The 22,223-nt window shown below is 36.4% G+C and overlaps 1 protein-coding gene across 1 annotated transcript; it reads right to left on the reverse strand.

The window, feature by feature from the left end:
• Positions 1–1,518: 1,518 nt before the first annotated feature.
• On the reverse strand, positions 1,519–21,280 carry LOC110115943 (diacylglycerol kinase 1). The gene is made up of 9 exons (XM_020849361.2): positions 21,135–21,280; positions 16,074–16,298; positions 14,702–15,932; positions 12,436–12,802; positions 12,288–12,364; positions 10,571–10,690; positions 3,362–3,526; positions 2,970–3,107; positions 1,519–1,870 (listed from the first exon to the last, which is right to left on the reverse strand). The coding sequence occupies exons 3-9, from the start codon at positions 15,878–15,880 to the stop codon at positions 1,721–1,723; spliced, it is 2,196 nt and encodes a 731-aa protein (XP_020705020.1). The 5' UTR covers positions 15,881–15,932; positions 16,074–16,298; positions 21,135–21,280; the 3' UTR covers positions 1,519–1,720.
• Positions 21,281–22,223: the final 943 nt, after the last annotated feature.

Below are 22,223 nucleotides of genomic sequence, written 5' to 3' on the forward strand. Positions count from 1 at the left end.
GACTGGTGCTACTGCTATTGAATCATCTCTTTGAAGGCCAAACATAAGGCGCTAGATCCGCTGTGAAATAAGGGGCTGTTCGGGATTACGCTGATTGACCTAAGGATGGGATAGGAATGAATGAAGGCAGCCAATTCCCTTCTGAAAGAAAAGAGAATAGAGCTGTGGGACTTCACAAGCTCATGCCATCAAAAGTAAGCTCTTTCCGAAGAGAAGGTCAGGATAGCATGATTTACTGGTTGCGGGTGAGGTAGGTAGATCATTCGGGTGGGAGGTACTACCAAGACATGGCTGAAGCATGGGCATTGATGCAGGAGCAAGCAGCATCCTGGTGAAACCAGAGTGTGGCTAGTTGTTAGTCGCGAGTAAGGTTTGGTTGTTTATTATTATTATTATTATTATTATTATATATATATATATAGTTAGATAGGATATATAATACCACATCCATTATAAATGCTATTATATACCAAATATTTAGTTTAGTAATTCTAACAGCTTTCTTGTAAAAATTTCCTCTATTATTTTATCTTCTCAATTATTGTAATAAACATCTAACCAATTAAAATTATTTTTTGTTGTAAACATAAACTAAAGCACCACACCTTATATATCTTATAAATGTATTTGACCAAAATAAAAATATAAGAAAGAAAATCACTTGTTTGATAGTTATTAATAACATGGTAGCAAAAAATTTTTTTAAAAAAAATTGATTGAGAACTAAAAAAAAATCACTTGAAATAAGAAAGAAAAATACAATGAAAATTTGTTAAAAATTTTATACTAAAGGGATTATAATTTTATATATTTGAAATACTTTTATTATCAATATTTTTAAAAGAGCAAACTTGCAAGCTAATAAGTCGAGGCTTACTCAAGCTTGACATGAACTCGTTAATTTCAACTCATGAGTCATTTATTAAGTCAAGTTCAAGCCAACTCACGAGTTAGATTAACTCAATTATATATATATAATTTATTGAGAAAGGATGCATAGAGAGAGAGAGAGAGAGAGAGAAATAAGAGATCCACTTGTTGCTTTTATGCTCAATTTTCCCCAAGAAATGCCATAAATTAAACTTCTTAAGCTTTGTTTGAGACAACTTTCTTGCTGCTTTCTAAAATAATTTTTCAGCACAAAATTTTCTTTAGTTAGAAATTTTTGTACTAAAAAATTACTTTAGAAAATAATAAGAAAGTTGTCCCAAACAAAACCTTAGTCAAATCAACAAAAACAGCTAATTTCCCAAACCAGGCTGTTTAAATGAAGATATTCCAGTTCAAATCTGATGAAAAAAAAACTATCAAATTGTAGCTTCATTTGAGACGATTTTTTAATTTATTGATTTATAAAGCAATTTTTTATAAAAAAAATTTTAGAAGTTAAAATTTTTTATTAAAAAATTGCTTAATAAAGCTATCCCAAACAACGCCTATATAAATGAATTAATTTCTCTAATCTGCTTTCCAAATTCATCAAACCAACCAAAAATAAAATGAAAAAAAGTGAGAAACTGAAACAAAATTCATCATGCTATCAGCAGTAAAAAGCCAATCATTCTCTGCTCACAAAAAAATGGACACAAAAAAATCTGATAGAGTAGACTGAAATGTGATCAAAATATTTACATGATGTGGTCAAAAACAGATACATGACCTGAAACTGGAAGTAAAACAGATTAAAAAAAAGCTCAATTTGTATAGAAGAAAATGGGTACTATGAAAGCCTGAGTGCCATTTCTTGAAGAAGGGCTCTCTTCTGTGAAGCAGTAATGACATGATTGGTTTCTGCATTTTCAAGTACATCAGTGATTATAGCTGCAGCATGACCAAGAGGCTCCTCAGCTGCTCTCTTTAACATGAATGCCTAATGCAAATGAAACAAGACAATTATTAAGCCTTGCAGAATGTAGTCATCAGAAATCTATGAGATGTTAAAATCAAGTCTAATAGTAAAGTCATGGTAATTGGAGCGAAGAAATTCAGAAGAAAATTTCAGGCAATGAAAACGCATAGTGGATTGAAATTAACAACAACAACATCAACATCAAATATTTGTCCCACTACGTGGGGTCAGCTACATGAATCCTTTTTCTCTATTGTGTCATGTTAAATGTCAAATTCTCATTTCAATATAATAAAGAAAAATCATTTCTAATATTTTATAACCAAGTTTTTTTAGGTCAACGTTTATCTTTCTTAACACTGCCGTTGCTAGGTCCCAAATCCTAGATGAGAAAAGTAGAGTGGTTGCATTAGTAGTCGACAGTCAACATAAATTTTGTCGAATAATCATAACATGAATATTTTAAAAATTGTGAAATTAACAACACAATCAAAAAATTGATTGCAACTAATTTGACTAAAATCCATAAAATCTAAATCAAATTATATAGACGAAGATGACTAACACAAAAAATTGATAGTCAACCACTCCTACAATGAATGCACTTTAAGGAATTAGAACTGCAAAGAACATAAGATTGAAAGAAAACTGAAAATGTTTTACTAAGATCGAAAATTTCTGAACATGCATCAGATTTCAGTTCATTCTACTGAATATCATCAAAATAAAAGTCAAATTCTCAAAAGTTGAATCGCAGTTCAAAGTCAATGTTCAGTTCATTTGCATAGCAAAATAAGCAACTCCTAGTTCTCAGCATAGTCGGCAACTGCCAGTCATCAGGATAAACACCCAAGACATTACAAGAAACGAAATCACGATATAGATTGCAAGTCTCTGCAATAACCACAATGGAAATAGATATCACAAGTTGCTACAGGATTCAAACTCGAGATTCCTCCACAACATAGAAATAAAACTAGCAGGAAATAGATATCACAAGTTGTTAATATGAACTATATTTTGGAGTTTAAGTGTGTATTTTCCATACATGAGCTAATATGATTTCTACATGTGCATTATACCGGTATGATATGAAAGGCTTGCAAAAACTAAGGCTCACCTGACCATGATGTGATATGCTTAGCGTGCAAGGTTGCTGAACCCAAGGTTCACCGTCTACTTGAACTGGAAGGGGAGCAAAGACATGAATCTTGATAGATTGTCCTTGAGCCAGCCTTCTTGCTCGAGAAAGTCCAACCTTAAATGGAAGAGAATAATAATCTCAAGCCAAATCATCCAATCCACAAATCAAGTATCATAAGAAATCGTGAGTATAAGGTTTAGTGTGGGACGGCTTTCTTACTACTTCTTAACGCAGTTTTTTAGTACAAAATTTTTAATTGTTGTACTAAAAAGCTGCTTTAAGAGGAAACAAGAAAGCCGTCCAAGCATTAATCTTGACAAAAGCTGGCTAAGAAAAAGTGTCACACTGGAGAACTTTAGAATGATTACCTGAAGCTTTCCAAGATGCCATGTTCCGCTGATGCTAACAACTTCCAGGACCTTGTCATGCATCGATTGTGGATCAAAGTTGTCATAATTTTCATCTTCGTTTTGCCACAGATCAACTCCTCCCATATAGCTACCAATATTGGCAAGAAGAACACCTTCAGCATCCTGCAGAACAATTAGGGAACAATAGAAACTTCAGAACGAAGCATTATTTGTACAAGAAATCAACAGAAGTAATGAGCCTTTCTATGGAAAATTCAAATTTGAATCATTTATAAAAATCAAATTGTTGACTTGTTAGTGGTGACGTCCTGAAGCTCGTTACAGCATGCAAGTTGGAGCAGAGAGGCTCTGAACCAGAAAGTCAACAGAGATAATGCAGTATCCATTCTACTTCACTACGTTCTGTTACTCTACTTGCCCATTCTTAGACTTCTTTTGGTTTTCACCCATCCATTTTTCAAAGAGTCTCTCATTAAGCACCCACCGCTCCTTTCAAAGTAAAAACCAGACAATTTGATTTCTTACATTTCCCTTCCAATCTAAGAAAAGAGGTTTTTTTATCCTTCCTACCCTAAAGGTAGAAGACCTTCTCTCCTCTACTCCTATCCAGTCACTCTGGTTGAAAAGAGAAAGGTAAAAAGACTACATACCATCCTCAAACTGTTGACCCAAGAACTAAACTGCTTAGCTTGGACACAATAATGCCTTCACAGGTAAGGTATACGGAATGGAAAGCTTCAAGCCACACAAAGAACAGTTCAATTCCTTCTCAATGGCCAAAGACAACTACTAAGGTAAACGTTTTTTTTTTTTAAATGCAGTTATTCAAATTTTGCAAAACCTTAGACTCTCTTAACAAAGTTTCTTCAGGATAAAAACATTTGAAATCCAACTTCTGATCTTTCCTCCTAGAACTCTTATAACCACCTCTCCATAAGCTTTCCACATCTCATTGTTGAATTGATCTATAAGTTGACCCTATGCAACTCATAGGGCCTTCTGAAATCTAGGAATATTATCAGACAGGTTTTTTCAGGCTAAAAACATTTTCGAAGGCCGCCTTCTGAGTTTTCCTCAGCCCCACCAAGCATCACATTAGTGAAACCGTTTCTCAGACCATTTTAACATCTCTAAAAAGAGAGCTTAAACACCACTGTCCCTTCTTCATCAATTCATTCACCTGACTAAGCCAAACATAAACTATATCAAATGGCAAGTTATCTTCATGAAAAAATCTATCAGAAATAGGCTTACTTCTTTTTTTAATCGGGCTAAAATGATTGGAATGTATTTCTAAAGCTGAGTTTATGTTATAATTTTTTAAACAAACCTTACACAAAGGTCAGAAGCGATTTTCATTAATGAGGACTCTGAAATCATATTCAATTTAGGCTTTATGCATAGTAGTGATAATAAAATAATATACCATTAAAAGAATGATGTGTTAGAATAATACTTTCATTACATTAATAGCAAAATTGTTAAGCAATGAGTGCTCACGGTCGTGTGCAGCTGCACGTGCTACTGCTACTTTAGAAATGAATATTCGTATTGGGTGTATGCGCACATGGGTTGTTATAACAACCTCTGTATGCTTGTCTCTACCAAGTTTACTATATAAGTATTTCATTGTGCTGTAATACATTTTTAAGCTGAAAGAGCAAGAGGAAATATTGTTGAGCTTCATTACTCTGTTTTCTACTATTTGTTGTATTTTCTATCTGCTTTACTTTACTAACATGGTATCAGAGCAGTGATTCCTGATGAGTTCATCATCTGCGTCGTCGATTGTTCAGCCAGACAAAGCTGGCGCAAATGGAGGGATGTTGGATGTTACTATTCCATCCCAGTTAAAGTTCTTGATGTCCAATGTGAAGAACATAGTTGCTAGTCCATTGACAGCGGAAAACTATCCCACCTGGAAATCACAAGTTGCCAAACTTTTTCGTGCCAATGGCTGTGAGGGGTTTCTCGATGGAACTGTTGTATGTCCACAGAAATTTGTTTCTGATTCGAGCGGTTCTCCTCTCTTAAATCCGCAATACACTTCTTGGGTTCTTATTGATCAGAATCTTGCTGCAGCACTTTATTCTGTTATTTCACCCGCTATTCTTCCGTATGTGTTAGATCTTGAACATTGTACCGAAATCTGGAATACCATAGCCAAACGGCTTCAGTCGTCGACTCGATCACGCATTATGCAATTGTGGAATGAGTTGCAGCATCTTACCATGAAAGACAAGTCAATGACAACTTATATGCTGGAAATTAAAGATAAGGTTGATTCCTTAGCCGCCTCTGGCCTGACGCTTGATTCAGAAGAAATTAGCCATCACACTTTGAATGGTTTGCCAGCTACCTATTAGGCGTTTAAAACAGCCATCCGAACGAATCTTCAGCCATTGTCACTCGATGACCTGTACACCTTATTGTGCAGTGAAGTATTGAATTTGGCACATGAGGTCACACGCGAATTAAATTCGCTTCAGCTCACCAGCTCTGCTACTGCACTCGTTGCCTCTCGCGGTCGTGGCCATGGACGGTTTAATAACTCTCGTGGACGATCACTTCCACTGGCAAAATCATCTCCAGCTACCTCCCCCAGTAGTCGTGGTGGTCGTTCCACTCGATCGTTTGTTGCTTGTCAAATATGTGGCAAACCGGGTCACAGCGCCGTCCGTTGCTGGTATCGCCATGACCCCTAGTACACTAATGATCCGCCAAATTCTGCTCTATTTACGTCTGCCAATTCTACGCCGGCAACTGAGTGGTTTCTGGATAGTGGAGCTTCATCTCATTTAACCTCTGATCCAAATCTTCTTCAATCTTCTCAATCATACAGTGGATCAAATCAGGTTATTCTCGGAAATGGTCAGCACATTCCGATTCAAAATACTGGTAAAGGTATCCTACCCACTCCGGCAGGTAGCCTTCGATTGTCTCAATTTCATCTTGTTCCAAATCTCTCCTTTAATCTTCTCTATGCTCATCGTTTAGCTAATGATAATGATTGTGACATTTCTTTCACTTCTTCTGGCTATCTTATCAAGGACCGGAAGACTCAGCGGCCTCTTCTTCAGGGACCATGTATTAATGGGCTATATCCGGTTTCCTCCTCTTCAGCGTCAACGTCCAAGCTCCCATCCCTTGCTTTAGTTTCTGCTCAAGTCGTTCCCGATCTGTGGCATCACCGGTTGGGACATCCTGCGTTCAACACTTTATCTTCTTTAGCTAATAAAATTTAAGTTATTTGCAAAACTGCAAACTCGTCTGTCTGTCATGTATGTCGATTGGCCAAAGAGCCATCGTCTTCCGTCTGTATCTTCATCAAGTTGTTGTAATGAGTTTTTTACATTAATACACTCCGATATATGGGATCCTTCTCCCACAAATTCTGCCTCTGGTTACCGTTATTATCTTTTGTTTGTTGATTATTGCACTCGCTATACTTGGGTATATCCTCTCCTAAAGAAATCCGATGCATTTTCAAAATTTTGTGAGTTCAAACGGATGGTTGATTGTCAATTTCAAACTCCTATAAAAATTTTGCGAACAGATGGTGGAGGGGAATATCTGAATAATTCCTTTCAAACCTTTTTAAAACACCATGGCATTCTTCATCAGTATACCTGTCCTTATACACCATCTCAAAAAGGTGTTTCTGAACGTAAACACCGCCACATCTGTGAAACTTTGCGTTCCCTGTTGATTGCTGCTCATCTTCCTCACTATTTTTGGGTAGAAGCTCTGTTCACTAGTGTTTATTTAATAAATAGATTGCCTTCATCCAATACATGCAATGTATCTCCATATGAGCTTCTTTATAAGACAGCCCCATCCTATGATCATCTTAAAGTATTTGGGTGTTTATGTTATCCGTGGCTTCGTCCCTATGCCTCTCACAAACTCTCTCCATTCTCTCGACCTTGTGTTTTTCTTGGCTACGCTTCATTTCAGAAAGGTTATCGGTGCCTAGATCTGTCTACACACAAAATTTACATATCCTGTCATGTTGTGTTTAATGAGTTCGTTTTTCCTTTTTCTCAATCATCTAATTCTACGGCACCATCTCAGTCTCCAAGTCATATTCCACCATTACTACTTGTTCCTACATTTCATTCCTCTCCTTCTTCGAATCAGCCTTCGGTGTCATCTACACCCTCATCAAAAACATATTCAGCCAGTTCTCCTAATGGTTCATCTAACTCCCTCTCTGTTCATACTCCACTTCTGTCTCAGCCATCTTTCCAGTCTTCATCAATTCCACGTAATCATCCTATGGTTACCCGTCTACAGCATGGCATCATAAAACCAAAGCATATTTTCAATCTTACTCATCTCATCTATCCAGAAGATCCTACCAATTTTGTGCAGGCTTTTAAAATAGAGCACTGGCGAAAGGCGATGTCCACTGAATTTCAAGCATTGCAGTCACAAGGAACCTGGGATCTTGTTCCTTCTTCTGAAGCTCACAATGTGCTTGGTTGCAAATGGATTTATCGTACCAAACTCACCTCTGATGGGAAAATTGCTCGGTACAAGGCCCGTTTGGTCTCACAAGGATTTAATCAAGCATCTGGTTTAGACTATCAGGAAACTTTCAGTCCCGTGGCAAAGATGCATACGGTTCGAGTATTTATTATTGTGGCTATCCATCATTCTTGGCCGATTGCTCAACTGGATATTTCAAATGCGTTTCTTCATGGATCCCTTCCTGGTCGCGTTTACATGAAACAACCTCCGGGGTTTGTTGATTCAATATATCCAGATCATGTCTGCTGTCTCAAGAAAGCCATTTATGGCTTAAAATAGTCACCTCGACAATGGTATGCCACATTGTCCAGTCATCTTCAGAATTTTGGTTTTGAATTCAGTGATGCCGATCCTTCTCTTATGGTGTTTCGATCCAACTCTAAAATTCTCTACATTTTAATATATGTGGATGATATTTTATTGACCAGCAATGATCAAGAAACAATAGACAGCTTGCTGAGCAGTTTACAAACTACATTTTCCATGCGGCATTTGGGATCTCTTTCCCAGTTTCTCGGGATTCAGGTGACTATTACTTCTTATGGGGTACATTTAAACCAAACTCAATATGCTCGGTCCATACTTCAGAAGGCTGGTATGGACAACAGCAAATGTGTTTCCACTCCCAGTAAGTCCAAATCTGCTTCAGATGTCGGCATTCAACAAATTTTCCCTGATCTGGTTCTATACCGTCAGCTCGCCGGTTCCTTACAATATTTAACACTAACTCGTCCGGACATTACCTTTGCTGTTCAGCAAATTTGCCAACACATGCATACCCCACTACAATCTCATTTTGAACAACTAAAACGCTTACTTCGATTCATCAATGGTACGCTTACTCATGGACTTCCATTTTATCGAGATTCACTTTCTCTCCATGGATATGTTGATTCAAATTGGGCTGGTGACTCCCGTGACCGTAAATCTGTTTCCGGGTATTGTAATTTTCTTGACAAATCTATCATCTCTTGGCAAGCAAAGAAACAATCCACAGTAGCTCGATCCTCGACTGAAGCTGAATATCGTGCTTTAGCCACTGCTGCATCTAAAATCATTTGGCTTCGAAGATTACTTTCTGATTTCAACTCACCTCCAACAGCGCCTACACCTTTATACTGTGATAATACTTCAGCAATTGCGCTTGCCAATAATCCTGTTTTTCACGCCAGAACTAAACATATCAAAGTAGATTGTCACTTCATCCGGCATTGTATTCAAACTAAGCAAATTATAGTTCATCATTTGGCTACCCAGGATCAAATTGCTGATCTCTTCACAAAATCTTTACCTATCAAGCAATTTAAATTCCTCTGTAGCAAACTGGTTACAACCAACGCTTCCTCAGTTTGACGGGGCGTGTTAAGCAATGAGTGCTCACGGTCGTGTGCTGCACGTGCTACTGCTACTTTAGAAATGAATATTCGTATTGGGTGTATGCGCACATGGGTTGTTATAACAACCTCTGTATGCTTGTCTCTACCAAGTTTACTATATAAGTATTTCACTGTGCTGTAATACGTTTTTAAGTTGAAAGAGCAAGAGGAAATATTGCTGAGCTTCATTACTCTGTTTCTACTATTTGCTGTATTTTCTATCTGCTTTACTTTACTAACAAAAATAATATAAAACTCATGGAATGATGGCTAAAAAAATGCAACCTAAACAACGTGAATTGGGTTTTTAAGGAGTGGATTTTTGCAAAAAAAAAAAAACTCAATTCAATGGAACCCACTTCTAGAACTCATGTCTAAATACTTTCAAGTTTCAACTAAACAAAATAGATCTCAAATATGGGCATAAGGTCAAACTATAAAAGAGACTCTAGAATAGGGGCATAAATGAGACAAGCATAAGTTCAAGCCACTCCTAACTTAAACTTGAACTTGATTAATTAATCAAGTTTAAGCTCAAACTCGAGCTCGAGCTCGGGCTCAAATTCTATAAGGTTGATTCAAGACATGAGCTCACTCATTTATTATGAAAGAGAAAATAATTTTAATACAAGTAATTTTTGCAATAAAATAATAAAAAATGAGAAATTAAAGAAAAAATAATAAGAAATTGATATAAAAAAAGTGATAAAGTTTTTAAATAATTTTAATAACTTGATACTTACTGTTAAATTCAAAATTATCCTAAATGCATTTTATATTAGCTTCTTTTTTTAATGAAAATCCTCATGAGCTAACGATTCGAATCAATGCTAGCTCAAGCTTGACTCATTAGCTCATCGAGTTCAATTCAGTCATTTATCTAGTCGAGCCCGAATCGGCTTAACTCAGTTATCCCTACTCTAGAATATTTGATTTAATATAAAATCGTCTTTTCCATACTTATAAATATAATTAAAGACTACTTAATTCAGTCTTTTAAAGCATAATATAGGCCCACTTATTTAGAACCCAAAAAAATTTACACATGCGGATTGGGGTTGTTGTTGGATAAAAGCTTATTGTTGTTGCAGATTGATATTTTGGACATACAAGCACTTGTAAATATAAACAAATTCTATCACAAAAATAAAGCAACTTATGAAGTGAAAGCGAATATGGTGCTTGTATCTTTAATTTGTTAGTATATTATCCAGTTCAAGTCGACTTGGGAACATGGATGTGGAGAGCCATGATATATTCACAAACATATACGTCAAAAAATTAGGTTGAAATAGACCTCAGGAACTTCTACTTCAGTGCCATCAACCTCTAGTCTGATTTGCCATGGAAAATCAGCAAATGTCCTGTCCATGATAAATTTGGCACCTTCTCGTGCATAGAGCACCTTGTTCAAAAACTGCATTAATCAGATCAATATTTGAGTTGTAGAAGTAGATAAGCGCAACTTAAACCATAAAGTACGTGAAATATGTAGACAGATAGGCAAGAGGAGTGAAACATATAATTGTAACAAGAGATTAAGGCTTCGTTTGGGACGGCTTTCTTTCTGCTTCTTAAAGCAGCTTTCTAGTACAAAAATTTTTAATTTTGTACTAAAAAGCTGCTTTAAAAAGTAGTAAGAAAGCCGTATTAAATCTTTTTGGGACTCTGTGAAGCCAAACTTAGCTTTTAAATAAGCGAGATGTTCTAAGGAGCAAGCATAAAATTGGACGAAAGCAACTTCAAAAAAAAGAGAACTACAGACAAGCCCCCAAAATATAAAAAAGAGTACTAAAAAAGAAAACAATATGCAGTAAAATCACATGCAGCCATTGTTCATCACTATCATCACAAGCCATGGATCTTCTGATCTTCATTTGGAATCTCTAGTACCATTGATTTAGTACCATCCTTGGTTTACTTGAATCTTTGGGAATATCTTACAAACATTGCTGGCTTACCTTCCCTTCTCCACCTGGCCCAAAATATTAATTCACAGCTTTCATCTCAAAGGCACTTCATTGTCCCACAGTTGTACATTTTTTATATTAAGCAGTATTCTTGCTAACAATAGCCATGAGATTTGTCTTTTTCTCGGTCAAAAATATCATTTTCATTGTCCAATTCTCTGCTATTCATTCCAATTATGCAAGTAAAGAGTGTCAGTTAAAAAAAACTAATAAACAATTGGCAAGAACTGTCCTCCTTGCTTCATCATTTTTAATCACCTTGCATTAACCTTGTGATTAAATGATAGAGATAGTGAAGACATGGTGTGTTCACTTCAGCACCAATTTTTTTAGGCGTTTAATTTAGTCTCACGAATTACCAAATTTGAACCAATTTGGTCAACATTAGCTTTGCCATTCCTTGAATGGAAATTGATAAAAGAAAACCTTTAGGCTTTTTGAACTTTTAGGGTCAATCTCACTATTTAAATACAACTCAAGTTAAAGAGATTGAACCTTAAAAATCCAGGATGCATTGATGGAAAGCTTCCCTCCACCAATTTCCGTCCAAAGAAAAAACTGATTCAAATTTAATGTGTAGATACAGCTAAAAAGTTTAGGGACCCTTTAATAAGTCACACTTAACATTACTATTAGAAGATAATGAACATACAAAAAGCCAAAAGTCCAAAATGAATGTAATTCTTCAGCATCATCATAACCATGAATGCAATTCAATTGACAAGAATGCTTAGAAAGTTCTGTAAATGTAATATTGCACAACTAGCCATACAGTAATCAACACGATTGAACAAATTAAAAAAGGTCAACTTTATAGAAGACTAGACAAACTTTGGTCTCTTAGTCGTAATGTATGGACTAATTCACTATTGCAATACGAGCCAAACTGATTCCTTGCATCAACTTTAAATGTAACAGCTACTAATTAAAATATACCACTGAAGAATTTCCATAGAAGTTGTTATTCTGTATTATCATAAGCGTCTTGGAAGGTTAAAAATGAAGAAAATTGCAAAACTGGTAACGCAAAAGAAATCTAAATACCTGGTTGTAAAACTTCTCTGGATTTTCTTCACGAAGATTATGAATTTCAAGAGCAACTTTTGCATCGCAACCAATTCCTGTCAGCACAGGACAGTTACGGTGCTGAAATTTCATAAAAAGCTCAGAGAAGAAGATTAACATTACATACCAAGATAGTTGTTCATAAATCGTGGTGGTTGGACATGCTTCGCATGTAAATCCTCTATCGTTATCATCCATCTATCTAGAACGGTGACAGCAGCATGCTCGATCTGCTCTAAGACAGACCACAAACCTCCCATTCTCTCGACAGCACCAAGACCACCTCCCCATGACAAAACTCTTGCAAGATCATTACCAGTGCCAGCAGGAAGAATTGCAACAGGTGGAGGAGATTCATAGTTTTGCTTATCTACTGCATCAAGAACCCAACCAACCGTTCCATCGCCACCGCAAACAAGGATTCTAAAGTGACGCACCTTTTTGAACAACTGTAAACCATGCTCAGGTCCCTGGGCTGAACTCAACTCAAATACCTAACATGAGAATCACAAATATTTACAAGGTGTTGCAACTTAAACCTTAAGTTGGAAAAAGTGGTAATTAGTATAGACAGGTCACGGGAGAAAAGATAATTTCTCATAAGCTCCAAAAAATTTTCAAACGTGGATGAAGCTCAAAAAAATCTTTTAATGAGACAAATCCACACAGTTGATCTCCCCAACTAATATTTTATCTTCCAGTTTTAAACCAAGTTCACTCCGATGAAGTAACACTTGTATAAAACAGTACAAACAAAGATTGTTTTAGTAACTTTGATAGGATTTGATAGAAAACTTTGTTCCTTTATTGAATAGAAGGACCTTATATATATGATAGAAGAAAGAATACTATCAGTTAGATTTTGTTTTCTTGCTATATGGTTTTGAAATTGAGGTGGTCACAAGGATTTGGTGAAAATATATGCAAGTTGATTAAAGCAAGGAAGGTCAATAATAAATTTTCTTAGGCAACAAAACATCCTAAATGAAAAGACATCCAACCTAAATATGTTTGTTTGATTCTTTCATGAAAGTGAATTATTAGCAATATCACAATAAAAGTTGATAGATCAAACAGTAAAAAATCCAAATTCCTCCAAATTTTTTTACCCAGATCATCTCACCTGTGGAATGTGTCATAGCTCTATATTCTACCTCAGCATTATGTCATAGCTCTACATTTTACCTCAGCACTAGATCATCACCACAGATTGTTTCCTTATTTTTCATCTGACCAAGTTATCACCAACAACCATAAAACAAATAAATATAAATTTTCTATCATCGATTGGTCCAGCATAGCAGCCTAAAAAATTGATTCTAAATTAAGATGGGCATTCCAAATTACAGATTTTTAAGTGAAGTTATCTCCTTGTACCAGTATGGGGCCTGAATTTATTATTTAGTGATCACTTTCATAATCTCTAATTGTAGTAATTGGGTTTTACGTGTGGCTAGTTACTGCCAAATTTGGTACAATCTAAATTTTTTATCAAGTTTCCGATGAAACATAGGATTTTTCATGCTACTAATTTTTTATTTAAAATTTTTAATAGACAACTTTTAAATTAGCATTTATGCGAATTTAGCGTGATTTTGATTTCATCTAAGGGAATAAATAGCAATCTAAATTAAAGGTTTATGAATTGCAAATATGAAACTGCGCATATTTTGTGCATCCCTTGTACCCAAGATTAAACCCGCATTAGAAAACTAGAGATCAAAAAAGAATTTGCACCACTTTGGCTTGGATTGAGTTCAAATAAACTTAGATCAAACTAACTTGTAGATAAACCTAGCTCTACTAGATACTACATCATTTGACTTTGAGTTACTATTGAGAAAGGGTCAAATCAACTCGAGATAGAAACATTTAAAGAACCATATAAATGACATATGGCATTTAAGAAAAATAATTAGATTGATCAAAAGGACCATTAACTCTATAGTAGACACGTAAGTACAAAACAAGAGCAAATAAAAATAAACTAAGCTTTTCTTCAAATCTAAAGAGCAAGTTAGGCCCATGCACAAAAACACAATATATATTGTTCACTATGATGGAATTAAATCACAAACAAAATTAACAGGCCGTTACATACTATTGCACTTCAACCATAGGGCAAGAAGCAGAAACATATTGATGCTAGAAGATAACGCCTAGTATTTTGCAAAACTAAGTAATAATAAGCTCATAAATAATATAAATTCTGAAATAGCACTTTGAGAATAATAGTGATGGGGAGCTCAGAAATAACATAAGTTCTCATATAGCAAGCACTTTAAGGATGTAGATACGAAAGGAAAAACATTGTCACCCATCATCAATATCCACAAGTTCACATAAAGAAAAGGCATTTTAATATATTCAATAGAGAGAATATAAAGACCGACCTGAACAGGATTCAAAAGGAAGCGCAAACACAACTTAAGTGAGTCTGTGCGTTGGGCTCCGCTTTTCTTGTTAATGAAAACCAGAAGCGGGCGTGCACCAGGAGGCAAATCAATCAATTCATATTTCAGTTTTGTCCCTTCCACACCAGAATCATTACTCTGGTTGAAAGAATAACTTCTCAAAGCATATTGTTTCAACACATCCTTGTAACCATTCTCACTAGTTGGGTGCAAATTTTCAGTATCAACCTTCTCAGCTAAATGCTCTAAATTTTCATTAAAGCCTATATGATTTTGGTGGGAATTTACTGTGCTTTCAGCAGATAAGTCCGCTAAATTGGAAGTGTTGGAAGAATCGGCAGGTAAGGTTCCATGCTTGGACTTCATATTTTGGCTCCTCATATGCCCACGTATGTTCGATGCAAATTCATTTGCACCTTGTGTTATAGAACTAAGTATCCCACCACTTTTATTTACATCTTTTACATGAAGTGGTGATAAAATAAGGCGCTTAAATGGCCCAAGATCACACATATCGCCGGTCTCCTTGGCTAAACTTCCATGACAATCTATATGCACAAGTCGTTGACACCACATACAGCACCAAAATGGCGAGCCACCGAGAAACGATCCACCGCAAGGTTCTTCGCAGTAACTACAATAAGGAGTCTCTTCAGATCTATCTGCTATCACCACCCACTGCACAGCCCACTGATGAATTACATGATTATAACCAAACATGGATACACATTTGCAGTCTTTATGCGCACTGGACAAGCAAGTCAGGTGCGCAGCTGCACCACAGACATCACATCGGTGAATGAAATAATCAGAGGCCATCATTTGCCCGAGGGCTTGAGATGGCGATAGCGAGTCTAAACATACACAACAGTTTAATCCTTTAGCACGAGATGCTGATTCGATGCTCCATACATGAGCAACAGCAGGAGCTTTGTTCTTTCTTTTCCGATTTTTTTTTGACCTTGCTATAGCTTTCATCCAGCTTAGGCTAATACTTCGTCTCCATTGAAACATGGCATAGGCAAATGTCAGTATTCCAATCAAGGAAGCAGTTAGGCCAGCAACAATGAAAATCTGAGACTCTGCCATGTCAGAAATGCTGTTATTACACCTATGAAGCAGTGCCCTCAATTGGTCTCTAAAATATTCCATTAACATAACTATTCTGCACAGCTATATATTTCCCCATTTGAAACAAGAAACCATCCTCCTTAAGAAAGGCAGAACAATACCACATCTCAGTTGGAAATAATAGGATACATAAATAGTGCATAATAGAATCGAGGCATAAAGAAATTAGAATTTAAAACTAATAAAGAAAAAAAGATTATTTTTTAGTCCAACACCACACCTCCAACTTCAGCTGAAAGATGTAAGGAACATGAATATCAAGCACCATTCCTGCGAACAGACGCCAGAAAGCTGTTGTCCATGAAATACCCCAGAGTTTCTAGTCACATGGATTTGTCACTCAATCAGAGATAATGATCACAGGCTTCTATGATCTTTGCCATGGCAGAAATTGAAGACAAGGTACCATAGATCTTCAAAGTTAAATGAATGGCGCGTCCATAACCTGCCGTTATGAATCAAGGAGTTAAACAAAACAATGATTTCTTACATTACTGAAACCTTTGGGAGATCCCGACAGAAAAGGAAAAAAAAACTTTTAATGATGGAAATATTATTATCACATCATTGAAAAGGAAAACAAGAAGCTCAAAGAGTTAGTCCTAATAGAGTTATGCAACCAAAGACTACAACCTAGATAATACCGCTGGATATATCTCTCTCAACATCCACATCAGAAATAAAGGTCAAGTTAAGCAGAAATGTAGTAGTTCAAACTTGCAAAACAGAAATATGAATACAAAGAAGCACTCAAATAAAAAACAACTCCCACCACCACAATCATTATCATAATTACCCTTTACCAACTATTTAGTGCTGGTTTCTGAACCCTCTTTCTCCTTTCATTCATATCGAATGATGCATAAGAAATTAACTTTAGTTTAAATAATTCATGTGCACAAATTCTAGCCATGTTACATGTGGACAATTGATCTGCCCAATCCATATTTTTCCTCCATTTGTCCATTCCTTATGCCCAAATCACCTCAATCTATAAATCATTATCTTATCTTTACTTAGTGCTAATCTCATTGTCTCTCTAATATAAGTATAAATCACTCTATATTTCTTAATTTTATCAATTTTCAATCTTAACGTTCACATTGCTGTCAACACAATGTCATCTCAGGTAGTATTCACTTACATATGTTTTGTAATTGTTTCCAAAACTAATAGAAAGGCATATGGACCTAATGGTCGTAGTATGATTAAAATATCCTTCAATCACTCACAAAGATACTTCTAATGATACTCACTGCTCAATCATAAATATATTTGAAAGTTTAATACCCACCAAATAAATGATACTTCATAATATCTTACAATATCAATAAAATCATTATGGGACCATGTGGCTACAAGTATGATTAAGTAAATCTGTTAGGCCGGCCCATGAGGGGCCGGCTGGACCAATCCAACCTAGACCTGTCCTGTTCCAGGCGGCCCCACATGGGGCGGCCACCTCCCTCCCCTTTCCCCTCTTAATTTCTCAAGATTATCTCCTCCCTCTCAAGAGGAGTCTTCAAGGAGAGCATCAACGATCGTCTTCAACATCTCAACCTTCAAAGATCATGCATGGCCGATCCAGATCTTGATTACGGTCTCGCCTACGACGAACAAGTGTTTGTTAGCATCCTTCGCTCCACCTTCTTCGACGTCAATCCGAACATCGACAACACCATCGAAGAGTACGTAGAGTGCATTCTGGACACCCTTGTCGATGCCATAGAAGAACAACTTGGCACCGTTCAGTGGAGGATTACAACCCAACTGTGATAAGGGTTTATGATGAGGACATCCATAGAAGATTCCGGCACACGTACCATCGGAGGGGTCGTCGAGCGACGGCCATGATTCAGAGTCTTTATTTCTGATGTTTATTTTATTCATGTAATTTTTATTTCGTGTTTTTTCATTTGTACCCCTATGAGGGAGTTTGTGTTTATTGTAGCCCAAGGGCGATGTTGTCTTTTGTCTTTTATTTTCGGATAGCCTATATATAGGCTTTATCATTGTATTCGCTCTTTATTTTTGAAAAATGAAAATTTTTATTTTGATGATTCTCTTTGTAAGTTCATGAAGCCTCTAAAGATCTCTTTGTGAGTTCTTGAAGAGAAGATCGTCGGAGATCTCTTTGTGAGTTCGACCGGTGGAATGGTGTTCAAGGTTAGTCATTTGGAATTTCTTTGTTTCTTTTCTCTCCAATCCTTTCTTCCCCCACTTAGCCGAAATTCCTTTCTCTTCTCATTTCCCCACCACCACCCAAGCTCTACCGCCGGCCTCCCTCGGCCGGCCTAGCCACCGGCGGCCCTTACCCACACCCAAGCCACCGGCCATCCCTCCCAACCGCTCCCACAGCCGCCCCACTTCAGCCCACCAGCAAACCTGTTTCAAAAATTTGAAATCCCATGCCCAAGCCTTAATTTCTTTCCTATTCTACATCCCCTGCTATTTGGAAAGTTGGCCTGTGTTATTTCTTTTCAATTAACGGGATAATTCCAACGTGTCTAGAGGCAAGTTATTTAGGAAATCCTCCTGTAACAGTAAACCTGAGAATTAAATGTCAGATTTGATAATTCCATGATTTTCTCTAGAGAGGTCACGTCATGGATCTGAGTGCTCTCTCAACTCCCCGTGGGGCCGGCCACCTCCTCTTTTCTCTCTCCAATCCCCACTTAATTACTACTTAAATGCCTCTTTAATTCCCCTCCCTCTCTTTCTCTAATTTCAAATTTCAAATTTGAAATTGAAATTAAAACTGCAGTTCTTATTTGGAATCTGAAATAAAATTCAGATTTGGTTTCTCTCCACCATAGCCTCACCCGCCCACTCTATTCCCACCAACCCGTGGAGGACCCGCCCACTCTATTCCCACCAACCCGTGGCCTCCCTCCCTCTCCCTAGCTCACGACAAGTCCCCACCTCTCTATTTCTTCTCCCCTATTCAATCCCACCATGCATGGTTGATCCTGAACTTGAATGGGGACTTGTGTTCGACGCCTACGGTAATATCAACATTCTACGATCTCCATTCTTCGACGCGGGATTTGATCACAAAGACGACACAGTTGGAGGTTACTTGGATCGAATCCTCCCCATTCTTGTGCAAGTCGTCGACCGACAGTTTGCCGACTACGAGTGGATCATTGACGGTCAACATTCCTCGCCACTTCCACATCCAACGCCTCCCTCTCCATCACTACGGATCGCCGGCACCGTCTACCTCGAAGTGATCTCGTTCCTTGTGTGGTTCTTCTTCCTACGACAACCCTAGACATAGAAGAGTGATCTTAAGCCTCAAGGTGAGACGATTGCTTTGTTAACCGCCGGATTCTAGTTGGCTATTCATTGTCATTACTTTTTGATTGAGGTTGTTATTTATAGATCTTGCAAATTTAGTGGTAACAACTTGCCTAGACTTTGTTAAATTCTTAGATCTTTATTGAAGCATCAATTGTGAGAAGCCTTAAAATTGTATTATCATTATTCTTACCAACTTTTATTAATTTCTAAGAAACAATTTCTGGTTTCACATCAGTTTACCAATCATCTTTTTCTAATATTTTTATTGTCTAACTTGTTCTTGTGATATGATTAATTAATGAAGGTCTTGTTCATCTATTTCTGCCGAGCCTAATAATCGTAGGACTTGAGTTTGATCTTTATGCTTCTAATATCATTGTTAGCATAGGGATTTTGTTTGAAAGCTACTTAATTCACATTTTATTGATATTCTACGTTATTTTGATAAATCAAGCATTTGACAAGTGGTTTAGCCTAAGCGTAGGCACCCTTTTCTCGTTTTATCTTATCGTTTTAAATTGCTAATAGCTTTAATCATACTTGCTCTTATCAAAGAATCGTGCAAATTCTTATTGCATTCATTATAAGCATCTTAGTCCTACATCATTAACATTCACAATGTTGTCAACACAATGTCATCTAAGGTAATATTCACTTAAATATGTTTTGTAATTGTTTCCAAAACTCATATGGACCTAATTTTAGTAGTATGATTAAAATATCCTTCAATCACTCCAAGGATACTTCTACCGATACTCATTGCTCAATCATAAATATATTTGAAAGTTTAATACCAACCAAATAAATGAAACTTCATAATATCTTTCAATATCAATAAAAACATAATGGGAAACATGTGGCTACAAGTAGGATTTAGTAAATCCTAAGTATATTAAATTTTGAAAATTGTTTGGCATGGCAACTGTCAAAACTAAACAAAACTAGATAAATTATTTGGCAATTTTTTTCAGGATTATTATTAAAGAGATTATGAGATTTAATAAACAAATGCATCGCAAGACGCCTATAAGTACAGTTTGATTATGTAATCAAATTAATTATTCCATACTTTTATAATTTTTTATTATTTCAACATGCTAAAAGTCAAAACAACTCCCTCTCTGCACTAGTCTTATCTCATAATAGATGGGCTACAATCTCTTATTTTGTCCATCCTCACAACTAGCAATCATCGTCAACTATGACGGTGGTGGTGATGCTTGTGATGGCGGAGGCAATGGATACAGAAAGGCCGTTACTTTTTTCCGCATATCCTAGACAAAATCATGGGACACACCAATGGATGCTTCTTCCTACTTTATATAAAGAGGTCAGGGCAACATTGCACGCAACCCCCATGGAGCTGGGATACCTTGCACTCCTAAGATCAAGTTAAATCCAGCTTAAATTCTATTTCAACTTTATATATTATAGAAGCCCGCAGTAAAATTTGGGTGAACTCTCCCCTCTCACTGCAACAGAGATTTACAAAACCTATATTTAGTAAATAACAAAGGTAAACCAGATTTATAAACATCTTAGGATTTAAGTAAATCCAGCCCAAAAAACCGTTTGGCAATATTTAAGTAAATCCAGCCAAAAGCTTGATACCAAACAACCCTCATGGAACTCCCACCTTACTAAGAAATGAGAAGTCGAATAATCAATTATTTCTCATCACCAGCTCCACCAAAACCCTACCAAAACAAATAGAATAGCATAAATCCTTTTCTAAACCAAACCCTACATATGCCACTGTGCCTCCGATCTCGCAAAAATATTCAAATTTGCTCAAAAAAACCCTTAAACAGTTAAACTCATCAATTCATAAGCTTGCGTAATTCATCCCACTCAATCTTTCCATTAAACACCCCTAAAAACAAGCATACGATCCATAGAGAGCCAAAAGGAAAAAAAAAAGTGGTAAAATTGCAAAGAGAAGCACAAAGCATCCGCCTTTATAACTGAGAAGCCATACCTGAAAATCTAAGTAGGGCAGATCGAAGATCGCCCCGCGGAAATTACCAGTTCTTAACTTTTTGAAGTGATTCGCGAAATGGATTTAGCGTACGGATGCGGCATCTGTCCTTCAACAGACATTATACCAGTACCCGCGGATCACGATACCAAAGAGGTAGAAAGTCCATTCCACGTGGATATGTTCGTCACCGTTGATGCAATATTGACGGCTGATATTTCAGGAGTTCCTCCATGGTCGGTAATGAGCTTTGAATGTCAATTTATTGGTCGTGGAATTTTGTTGGAATCTCTGACTCCATCGATGATCCAACGGTTTGTGCGATCTGTGAAGATTCCTGAATCGGATTTTGGTTCTGGTGTTACTGCGGGACAGGGAAAATCGTTTTGTTTGCCAATTGCAAGAGAGCTTGTGGCACTTTGCCTCTCATTGGGGCAATCAAATCTAAAGCATCTGTCAATTTTGGTCGGCTGTTTTTTTTTTTTTTTTTTTTCATTTAATCGATTTTTTTATTACTAACATATATTAAAATAGTATATATATATATATATATAATTTTACACTCCTTTTTCTTACAATTGATTTTCATTTAAGGAGGAGTTTAGAGGAAAGTAATTTTTTTAAAATCCAAAAATAATAATATTTTCCATCATAAAAGGGGGAGACTCTTGCAAACCTAGTTCAAGCACTATCATTTTGGCGATAACAAACATTATTATGTCTTATACTGCTTTATCTTATTTCTATGATATTTTATTTTATTTTTGTGTGTACTAACATTTTAGAAAATTAGTCCACCATTCACATACAATTTTGATTAGCTCAAGACTGGGTAGACTAGGGTTACAATCATTTTTCATTTTATTATGTATTTTTTTTCCTTTCTTGAGTCATATCACGTAATTGGGTGGATATCAATGTTAATTAATCTTGCACACACATAGGGGGAGAGAGAAAAATATTTTTTTAAAATATCATTTTTTTAATAAATCGTACTGTATAATTTAGCTTCATATTGTACGACCTTATTTCGTACTGTACGATTTTAATTCATACTATACAGTATGTTGTGCTATGTTAAAACCCTAG

The sequence above is a fragment of the Dendrobium catenatum genome, unplaced genomic scaffold (genome assembly GCF_001605985.2).
Source record: "Dendrobium catenatum unplaced genomic scaffold, ASM160598v2 fragScaff_scaffold_621, whole genome shotgun sequence".
Classification (NCBI taxonomy): domain Eukaryota; kingdom Viridiplantae; phylum Streptophyta; class Magnoliopsida; order Asparagales; family Orchidaceae; genus Dendrobium; species Dendrobium catenatum.

Bases quoted from the DNA above. Each gene is read 5' to 3' on its own strand.
- LOC110115943 (XM_020849361.2), bottom strand. From the start codon at position 15,880: ATGTTAATGGAATATTTTAGAGACCAATTGAGGGCACTGCTTCATAGG. The intron at 10,691-12,287 runs GTATTTAGATTT...TGATTAATGCAG, and splicing joins CAGAGAAGTTTTACAACCAG to TTTTTGAACAAGGTGCTCTA. The intron at 1,871-2,969 runs GTGAGCCTTAGT...CATTTGCATTAG, and splicing joins GCATATCACATCATGGTCAG to GCATTCATGTTAAAGAGAGC.